Genomic DNA, 11237 nt, shown 5'->3' with positions numbered 1-11237 from the left:
CAACTACAATTCCTTGAGTCCTTCTTGGGTCAGGCACTCTGTCAGGCAGAAGAAACTGAACAACCATAAGCATAGGGGCATGGAACAGCATGGAGTATGTGGGGGACCACAAGCATTTTCAGAGCCATGGCATGTGAGCAGGGAGCAGCAGGCAAAAATAAAAGGGGGACAGAAGCCAGAGCCTAGAGGGTAACAGGTCAGCAATGCTGATTCTTGATTTCCTCATCATAAGAGCTAGAATTTATTGAGCGATTACTATACTATTCACTGTTCTAGGTTGCTGTGCATGTTTCGACTCATTGAATCATCACAATAACCAAATGAGTATCATTTATCTTAATTTCTCCACTTTACAAATGGGGCACGGATTTGTTAAGTAAGTTGCCCAACAGCACATGTGTGGTAAACAGAATTTGAATTCAGGCAGGACAACCTGCACTTTTGACCTCTAATCTACTCCGTTCCACCTTCTATCTGACTTCTGCCACTTGATTTTAGTGCCCACGTGTGCATTTGTATTTCACACTGGCACCTGGTGATTTTCTAAAGGGAAAGCATTTTGGCTCTTTATGTTTCTCAAAGTGGGGGCTGGCAGGCAGAAATGCCTTTGGAGATCTATGAGAATTTTTTCCTTAAAAAATAATCCAAATAAAGTTTGGTAATTATTTATTTAGCGCTCCAAGCTAGTTGTACCTAAAAGAGCACAACACATAATAATAATAATGTGTCTCGCAGAGTTGTGAAAAGTGTCCCTTTCTCTCCTTTAGAGCCAGACAAGATACAAAACCTGCATTGCCGGCCTCAGAACTCCACGGCCATTGCCTGTTCTTGGATCCCTCCTGATTCTGACTTTGATGGGTACAGCATCGAATGCCGGAAAATGGATACTCAAGAAGTTGAGTTTTCCAGAAAGTTGGAGAAAGAAAAATCTCTGCTCAATATTATGATGCTAGTGCCCCATAAGAGATATCTGGTGTCCATCAAAGTGCAGTCGGCTGGTATGACCAGTGAGGTGGTTGAAGACAGCACTATCACAATGATAGACCGTAAGTGTCCCTGGGAGAGTGCACTGAGCACGCGCTGTTCTCTCTCGCATCTGCCACCCCATTCGCTTGTATACAGTTCACTTCCGCATTAGCGCATCTTGTCATCACTCAGAGAAGAGGCCCTAAAAGGCCCTAGGAAATGAAAACGTTTCTCTGTGTAAAGTATCCTGGCAGCAAACAAGTTAAATGATCTTAAAGTAAATGATCTTGAATTAGTTATTATTTAAATGCATCGCTTTGTCTGATATAGTTAGAGCTATAATGGAACTTTTAAGCAATTTGATGCTACACCTTCAGGAAACCCTGCTGAGGAACTGCCTCTTCCATTATGTTTAATGTGCCACTGGCAAATCACTTCCTCCACCTGCTTCCCTTCAGGAGAGGAGGTTTTCTTGATTATAAGCTTTAAACACACACACACGCTGATGTGAGTGGAACCATCATTTCGCTGAGTGTTTATATGTAAAAGCAGAGTTGTGACCCTTCATGGTTCCTTCCTCTCCTTTATTCCAGGCCCTCCTCCTCCACCTCCATATATTCGTGTGAATAAAAAGGACGTGCTAATTAGCAAATCTTCCATCAACTTTACTTTCAACTGCAGCTGGTTCAGCGACACCAATGGAGCTGTGAAATACTTCACAGTGGTAGTAAGAGAGGCTGATGGTAAGTGATCATGAATTCACTCTACTAAGACACAGGATTGCTTTCTCAAAGGTCTCTGTGGGGGTCCCTTCTGTGACAAGTTTTTAAGGGTAGAAAACATTTTTTATATCATTCGCTCTACGTCTGTTATATACAAGGAGATGTAACACACCAAAAAAAAACAAAAAACAAAAAAAATTGTTCAAAGGCTCTTTCAGCAGTAAAACCTATTATCTTCTGGGTTTAATTATTAAATGAGTGAATAATAATAATAGCAACCACAACAACGATAACAATACTATCATCTATTGAGCCCATACTATGTGCCAGGCACTGCTGGAAGTGCATTGTGTGTATAGACTCATTCATTTGTCTTCGCTCCTCATTCAGTCCTATTTACTACTCTTGGTCTGCTACGAAGCAGCAGTATGCTTCAGCTGTCTTTTCCCTTCCCTGTTTCAAATACCTCAACCAACACACACCCACCAATTCAAAAAATTATTTAAAATCTTGAAAGAGGGAAAAGATGATTATGAAAAGCATTCCTCCTTTCTCTACTGAATTTTCAATAGTATGTTTCATTCTCTAGTTTACTAATTATTTAATATCTACCTAATTCCTATGGACCAGGCAAATACTAGGTAACACTTATGACAACATTCCACACAACCACTGAAGATGACCTTTAGAGTTTATTATATGTATCAGCATTTGTCAACCACCTGCAGGAGTCTTGCATTTGGGCAGCACACATGTCCATAAATGTATTTGCCACTGAGATCTTGTGTGTTATTTCTCCAAAATAGATGTTTGTGTCTGCAATGGCATTAATGTATTTCACATATCTTCTAGTTTTCAAAATTGTTTAAGGTGCTGCACATGAGTTTTTAAGCATCCTTGACTATTTTAACCCATTTGTGAGCGGTGGAAACTTTAAACCTGAAAAATGCTGGAGCCAAATAGTATTTTAGTCTCACTGGGTCTATGTGCTTTTACATTTTATTTAATTGTACTAAAGTGGGGCATGAATAATTAATTAAATGATTTCATGGGTCAGTGGTGCATCTCGGATTTCCTCACACCTCATGATTGGAGGTAAATTAATGAACTCTTAAGAGACCTTAGATTTAAGTAGGCTGCAGCGAAGATAATGTTTTACTACATGAATATAAGGCAGTGACCAAAAAGAAGTCACACCCCAGAAAGCAGCCTTGTGTTCTCCAGCCATGTGGATTTCAATTATTGATGTCCAGAGATGGGCTGTGCTCCCCTGGTGGTCTGAGATAACAATCCATCTCACATAAATGTCATTTATAGCATATATGCTCATCCTGAAGGCTTTTTCCTTTTCAACGACTGCCAATGAGATAATATCTCCAAGATCTACTCATTTTGAGCAAATTTTATTAAACAAGAGTCTAAGATGTGATGAACCCCTACCGTACTACTTCTTGAAGTTCATTGTAAATGGTATCCGATCTCCATAATATTTATCTTCCTAATGATGCCTTCCTCCAGCCAACATCAAAACTGGTTTGCAGTGCCAAAACACACAACAGGCTGGGTGGACAGGGGAAGAGTTCTGGGAAGTGTTTTGCATGAGGGGCCAAATTCAAGCCAGTATTAACCTGTACTCAAGATAACAGAGCTGTACCCGGAGCAGATATCAGACTAGGCGTGGCACATGGAGCGTGCTGGTGGAGCAACTGCTCTGGCCTTGGACTTGATTTCTCTTATCTTTTCCTTATTTCCCAGGTCATAGGGATTTCCTTATTAGCTCAGCTACAATGGTTATTGGCAAGGTGGAAAGCTTATTGAGTGGGTTGACTCACAATGGGGAGTGTTCGACTTTCTGAAATCAAATGACAACACGTTGTCATTTGATTTAATGAACTATCTTCTCACACACATTTTATTTCCTAGAAAAATGATATATATATGCGTGTGTGCGTAGGCATGTGTGTATACATATATAATTTTGCTTATGTACACTTTATTTATAATTTATTTTAAAATTACTTTCACTGGGAGGATTTCACAGCATCCTTTGAGATCACAGATTCTGCGATCTGCGGATGATCAGAGATAGTGGGTGGGGAGGCAGCCTTAGGAACCCAGATGGAATCATTGAAATCACAAGAAAATCCCTCACTGTAGGTTTTCTCCCTCCAGGCAGTGATGAGCTGAAGCCAGAACAACAGCACCCTCTGCCCTCCTACATGGAATATAGGCACAATGCCTCCATTCGAGTGTATCAGACCAATTATTTTGCCAGCAAATGTGCCGAAAGTCTTGACAGCAACTCCAAGAGTTTTAACATTAAGCTTGGAGCAGAGATGGAGAGCCTGGGTGGAAAATGTGATCCCAATGAGCAAAAATTCTGTGATGGACCGTTGAAGCCACGCACTGCCTACAGGTTAGATGTATTGCCATCATTTTGCTAGAGGGGACATAACATTACTAGACATTCAGCTGTCTGGTCATCTGATGCACATGAGCTCCTGTAGATTGATCACCTACGTTAAAAGCATGAGCTACATTTTACTGGGTAATTTATAAAAGTTGTGTTCCTGCCTCCATTCACAGGTAATGTGTAAAAAGGACCTTGAGCATTGTGCAAAAGCTCTAATTCATTATGTGAAGAAGCGAAGGTTCTTAATGGATTGTTCTTTCTCCTAAAACTTCTTTAGTAAAAGTCAAATCATTTCCCAGGTTAACGATTGTGAAAATGTCCAAATAGAAAGATTGTGTTTAAGGAGACCCAAGAAGTATGAGGTTTTATCTTCCTTTTTTTTTTTTTTTTGATGAGGACTGAAATTACACTTATTTATTTATTTCTAAGGCATAAAAAGATGAAAGTGCTCTTAGGTCCAGACAAAACTAGTGACGGGAAAGTCCTCTGAATGACTGGGAGCACCCATTCCTCATCTTAAGATGGCGGACGAAAAGGAGCAATTGTTTGGTTTGGTCTCAGGAAGCACACAAGGAGGCCCTCCCAGCTGTAGGAACTGGCAGTGCCCTTGGTCTGCACTGTGGTCCCAAAAAGCAGGTATAAGCAGAAGGACACAGCATCTCAAACCAGGGTCCTCAAGAAAAAGAGAACCTATTCTGGTGTCTTAGATAGAAGGATACAGGTATCCAACCTTAGTACTTCTATGAAAGATGTACCTTGTTTGTTGTGTGTTCCCAGGGCTGGTATCCAGCCAGTGTGGCAGCTAATCAGGTTCTCTGTGGACCAGTGTCCATTCTTGTTGGTCGGTGCCTCGGTCTTATTGACTCTTATTACATATTTTGAGAATCACCCCCAAGTCACAGCAGAAACTTTTCTACCAGCTCCTAAAGGAGACAGTAACTAGACATCACACCTGAAAGCATTCTTAGCCCCTCCCTCATATCAACAAAGGCAGGCCAATTGTTTTCCTAAAACAGAGCGCTCACTCTATATAACTATCTCTGCCCAGGACTCACCACAAAATGATATTGCCACCCAATCCAAGGTTGGCACCTCTAGAGTAAACATACGCACACTTACTAATGATGTTTACTTCAAGAAGAGACCATATGAGTCTATGTGAAGGAGGTGAGATCTCGGACAGAACAAAGGAGAAACATAAGAGACCAGAACACTGGAATCCTTCAGTTAGTTCCTGTAAGAATCAAGAGATGCCTCAGCTCCTTAGTCACTTAGGCTCAAGGAAATTTGAGCAAAAGGCTCCCCAGGGCTATTTTCTCTTTGCGAATTGTAAAGCCTAGGCTGTTTTTGTTTGTTTGCTTGTTTTCTGTTTGAGAGAAAAGATGAGTCATCACTCTATTTCAGAGAGAGAGTGAGAGAGAGAGATATCAGGAAGCTATAGGCAGTTCATGTCTAATCCAGAGCCCGCTGGTTTTCTAGCACATTCTTTCCTGTCCATAACTACCACTAGGATCCTAGAGAGAGCCCCTTCATTTGAGTTCCAGCACTGCTGTTTTTTTAGCTGGTTAGACTTGTAAACAGCATTTCAGTTTTATAATCCTCACTTTTCTCATCTGCAAAACATTGCAGAGTTGTCCTGGGGAATAGATCAAACATTATCACGTCCCTTCTAGATTAAGGTCTTCCAGTGGTTTCTGTTCCCTTCTAGGAGCAAGTGAAGCTCCAGAGCAGAGCACACAAAGCCCTCACCTTCCCCCTTCTGCCTGCCTTGCCAGCTTTGCCTCCCACCATTTGCCCCAAGCACATCTTGCCCTGTTGCTACTGCTCACTCCTCGTAGTTCCCTTGAATGTGACATGGCTCACTTATACCTCTGAGGCTTTGCACTTTTTTTTTTTTTTTTTTTACTCTATTTGGGATGCCTACCACTCCCTTGTCTGGCTGGTGAATTCCTTTGTACAGTTCAAAAGCCAGCTCAACTTTCAACTAGCCCCACGCTACCCCTGCCAACCCATAGCTGGGCAGTTGGGCTTTCAGCTCCATTTCTATAGCACCCTGTCTCTACATTTTTCTAATCCTCCATTTACTAGTGGCTTTTAACCCTTTATTGACTCACCTACCCTCTTCACTACGCCATGAGAGCTCACAGTCTAATAGAGACAGAAAGAGGCTCTCATTAAATGTTAATGAACAAATAATGGAATGAGCCAAGATGCTCTGTGAAAAGTCACACATTCTTATTATAGGTTAATCAACTTATGCCATACATATTTGTTTTCTAGGACACAGCTTTCCCAGATTTCTCCAATACACACTTGGTTCAGTCCTGTGGAAAGCATGCCAGGCAGATGATGCTTGATAAGAGAGGCATAGCCTTTCAAAGCATGAGGGAGGGCCACATGCTAGGTGGCCTCCTGTGTGGTGGCTGCCGAACCCTGGCTCAGGGCAGTCAGCATTCTTCCTGTCTGAAGACAGTAATCACCACGGTGACCCTCAATGCTGTCAGGCATTTTTTTTTTTTCCCAGGGAGAAGAGGTGGACAGGAAAGAACACGGAAAAAGAAAAATCAGGATTGAAAGTAAATGGGAAATGCTAGATTTTGCTGCTTTGCAAGTTTATTATATCAACAAATAGAATGTATTCCCGTGCATTGTTGCATTCCATTCCTATTATCCGCTTGTATGATTAGCATTGTTCCATATAGGAGAGAAAGGGCAGGTCATGATGGGTGGGAGGCAGTCTGGAGGTTAGGAAAGTGCTGATTTGGTTTTCTTTCTATTCTAAGCAGAATAGCAATGTGACCACAAGTCAGCTTCTCTTGTCCTCGTTTTCCTCAAATAAAGGAAATTAAACCACACGATCTCTAACTGTGCTATAGAATTTTCTGATTCTAGACACATTTAACATTGAAATAATTACTATCAGATATCTATTCAGCGAAATCATCTTATTCATATTATTATAGTTATCATGCTGATAATATATGCAATACATATGCCTCCTCTGTGGGAAGCATTTGGCCTGGTGTTGCGAGGGATAGAAAGATCAGTAAGATGAAGCTTTCAAGGGGTTTATAATGTAGTGAGAGAAAGAAAACGTGTCTGTAAAACATAAGCAGAAATGTTGAAGAACGTAAGAGGGGCATAGGTAAATAGATTCTGTGAAGGTTTGAAAGCTTCTCAAAGGAGGTGTTATTTTAGCTAGGCATTAAAAAGTACAGAAGGATTTGAAAATATGGAGATAGAGACAAGAAGAGATTCAGATGGACGGAACAGAGAGAGTCAAAGTGCTGAGGTAGAAATACACAGAATTGTTTAGAGAAGAACAAATAGACTTGCTTCAAGTAGGGATGGGGGGCATGAAAAGAGATGGCAGGGAAGACAGGACCAAGAAGAGAGGATGGGACACGGTTCTGGATTCTGGATGAGTGCCTAGTGGCGGGCTAGTGAATGTGGTTGTGGTGTTCTTTTTTGGAAAGGATTCTAAGGGCAGAGTTCCTGGTGACCCAGTAATTTTAAGCCATTCCCATACTAGGTCATTGTCTCATTCCTGGGTTCCTGAAGGTTTTTATTCATCTGGATCCATTTCATACTTTGCATTTGCACCTAGGATGCATTTGCATCCTAGAATTTCAGAGCAGAATATATCAAGGTTGTTCTATCTAATGCTTTTATTTCACAGATGAGGAAGCTGAGGCATTAAGAACTTTAGGGACAATTCAACTTATCAGCAACAGCGAGAACTAGGCCTCAGGCCCTCTGCTTCCTAGCCTGGGCCCTTTTACCATCCCTCTAACAGAAGTTATTACTGTTAAACCAAAATTAAGCCAAGAGGAAATAAGAGAAAGAAATTTGAACTAGGAATCAGAAAATACAGTTTGGTTTTCTAGCACCAGCTTTCTCTATAATCTTGAATGAGACATGGACTCTCCAAACTTGAAGTTCTGAACTTCTAAAGTAATACAGTAAGCTTCCTTATATTAGAGAGGTTGGAGATGATCAACTAAAACCATGTTTGTAAAAGTTCTTCCACACTTATAAATCACTATACAAATATAAGAAACTCTTAGGTACAGTACACTAGCAACACGCGTCAACTCCTCACCTTCCCATTTAACATATGTTGACTGCTGGTCACCCTTTGGGGACATCTCATGGTAATTCAGTTAAGTCTGTTGTTCCTGATACAACGTCCAACTTGGAAAGTGTCTTTTAGAGATGGAAATCGTAGATGTGGTTGATCGATGTCATCTTGTTCATTTTATAAGATTATGCTTAGACCCGGGCATGAGTTAGAAGGAGGGGACAGAGGGTCAGAACAATTTCCCTGGCCTGTTACTACTTGTGCAGTATTACAGGACATGCCCAGATACTTTGGGGTTCAACAAATCTAGATGTTTTTTCAAAGGAAAAAGTAGTCTTCCATTCACTTTCATGGGATTAAAATTAACACTAGGAAAAATTTTTTCCTTGTAAACCAAGTCTGATACTCTATCTGATAGTCTGAGAATCTCAAGATAGAAAGAACTGAAGAGATGTCTCAAGCCAATTTTTAACTTAGTGCAGCAATGCTGTCCTGCAGCTTCCCTGAAAGCTGGTTCAACGCCAGCCTCTGCTAAGGCCTCAGCGACCGAGCTCACGACCTATGCAGGTAGCTCAGACTCTGGATGTTACAAAGTGACTTTATGTTCCTAAACTCCGCCTCTCTGACTTCAGTCTACTGAGCTTCTCCCTTCAAGAAGAAAAATCATGACATCTGTTTCCTCTTCTACATAGCAGCCTTCCTTAAATCTGAAATCAACTATCATGTCCTTCTGAGTCTTGTCTGCTATCAACCTGGTCAGTCACTTCAAATGATCTCTAATGCTTCCTAAAATATGTCCCTAGAAATTGAGACAGGCATTCAGAATGGACCCGACTCACCCAGAGAGCATGAATCTTTAGTCCAATGGTAGGGACAATAAATAGGCTTTCCATCCAGGCCGAGGTTACAGTTCTGTGTTTTAAGAGCTGCACCTTGCTCGCTTATTGAATTTAGGGCCAGCGGATCTCTACGCCCCATCCCACATGGGCACATGGACAGCCACCTCAGCAGCTCTCCTGTTTAGGTGACTGGAATAACTCCAACTGTCAGCTGGAGCGTTCTAAATCAATGTGTCACTGTCACTCTTAAATCCAGGATAGCCCAAGCAAAGCTCCTCTTTCTCCAGTCTAGCTCCCATTTCTACCAGTGATGCCATTTTTCTCCCAAATGACCTGAGCTCAAATCTTAGAACTGTTTTTGATTCCTCCCTTCTCCACAGACCATGCCCTGTCTGGTCCCTCTTCTCTCCGTGCCTTTTACTCTTCTCTCTGTTCTCGGTGCCACTGGCCCAGGCCAGGGCCCTAGGTTCTTGGCCTGGACTATCACAGTAGTCTCTTAGTGGACGGCTCTGCTCCCCGCTGACCCTTTTCTGGCTCTTCCTCTTGATTTCAAACTGTTCCCCCACTTGGAGCCCTGTGCTCCAGGCCCAAACACATGTTTTCCTCCAAATTTCAGTAATTCTCATTTGCATTGTAGTATATGCTTTTTACTCTTTGCCTTATTTCTTTATGTTGGAAAACAATATAAAGAAAACAATAATAAGGAAAACTAGTTGCAAGAGTAGTGACCATGTATCTCACTATAACCTCAGCAAATGAATATAAATAAGGTAATTAATAAATTTGTATCATAATGACAAGGGAATTTAAAATATTTTTAGATAAAAGGCTCTTTAGAAAATAGTGCCGAAAAGATGGGGAGGTAGGTAATTTTGTTTGTAATGTAATGTTTGATGTAAAATTGTATTCGTGTATATATAATGTTATTTTAAAAAACAATAGCAACAATAATATTAATAATATTGATATCTGACCCATTCAACTGCTCTAATGGACACCTCAAGATTTAATTCCCAAGCCCCTTGACAGTCTCCTCCACAGTTTCCTTGATATTAGATGTGGAGTCATCCTTGATTCCACCCGTCCAGATTCCATACCCATCAGCAAATCTTTTAGCTCTTTCTTTGAAATATGCCACACTTGTCACTACCGACACTACTACATTCTGACCCAAGCTAGCATGCCCCACCTGGCCTATCACGTACCCTTCCAAGTAGCTTCTCTTCTACTGTTGCCCTTTCTGTCTATTCCCCATGCTGCAGCAGCCAGAGTGATCCTGGTAACACCCTCTTGTGGCTTTCTATGCCACTCAGAACAAAAACCAAAGCCCTCATCAAGACCTCAAGTGATGGTCTGGCCCCATCTGCAGCTCTGATCTCAACTTCTACCACTCTCTCACTCACTGACTGTGCTTCAGCCATGCTGGCCTCCTTGCATCCAGGCATGCTGCTGCCTGGAATGCGGGCCTGGCTCACCCCCTCTCTTTCCTCAGGTTTCTGTGAAAATGTCCTTTTGTCAAGGACACCCTTCATTAACCATGGTGAATAAAGCAGTCTACATGCCCTTTGCCCATTGCTTTTCATCTCCCTTATGCTGCTCTTTTCTTTTTTATGATATATATCACCATTTGGCATGTTATATTTGTGTATTTATTACCTGACTTTTTCTTGAGTAGCAGAGACTTTATTTTGTTCCTTGCAGTATCTCTAGTTCCTGTAACAGGGACTAGGGACTAGCAACAGTAGGGGCTCTATAGATATTGGACGAGTGAATGAATGAATGAACAAACAAACGAACCCAGGTCTGTCTGATTCTATAATTTGTATCCTACCCTGCATACCTATTGACAGGTGCCTGCCCTATTTCTCCTTGAACACATTTTTTAGTCAGCTCTACTAATTTGTACCTAAATAAATCTGTTTTCTTTTCAGAATCAGCATTCGGGCTTTTACACAGCTATTTGATGAGGATCTGAAGGAATTCACAAAGCCACTCTATTCAGACACATTTTTCTCTTTGCCCATCACCACTGAGTCAGGTAAGGCTAACTTTTCCATCTACACATTCTACAAACCACCAAGTCACCTACAAAAGCCTCTAGTGGTAATACCTGCTAACTTGGCTGATGGTGGAGGGAGGGTTTATTTTCACTTAGAATTTAATCTTTATGTGGTTATGAATTATGTGGATTAGAGGAATTGTACATCTTCTATAGG

The 11237-nt window shown here is 41.4% G+C and overlaps 1 protein-coding gene across 1 annotated transcript in view; it reads left to right on the top strand.

Moving 5' to 3' along the window:
• PTPRB (protein tyrosine phosphatase, receptor type B) overlaps positions 1-11237 on the top strand; it is a 99979-nt gene that overhangs the window by 72475 nt on the left and 16267 nt on the right. Inside the window, exons 19-22 of the mRNA XM_011375175.1 lie at positions 768-1046; positions 1560-1709; positions 3861-4104; positions 10953-11059. Coding sequence (XP_011373477.1) covers positions 768-1046; positions 1560-1709; positions 3861-4104; positions 10953-11059 — 780 coding nt within the window. The remainder of the gene's footprint in view (positions 1-767; positions 1047-1559; positions 1710-3860; positions 4105-10952; positions 11060-11237) is intronic.

The sequence above is a fragment of the Pteropus vampyrus genome, unplaced genomic scaffold (assembly GCF_000151845.1).
Source record: "Pteropus vampyrus isolate Shadow unplaced genomic scaffold, Pvam_2.0 Scaffold9, whole genome shotgun sequence".
In the NCBI taxonomy this organism is placed as follows: Eukaryota; Metazoa; Chordata; class Mammalia; order Chiroptera; family Pteropodidae; genus Pteropus; species Pteropus vampyrus.
Note: the sequence above shows the minus strand (reverse complement) of the source record. Positions and strands in the feature narration are given on the sequence as shown.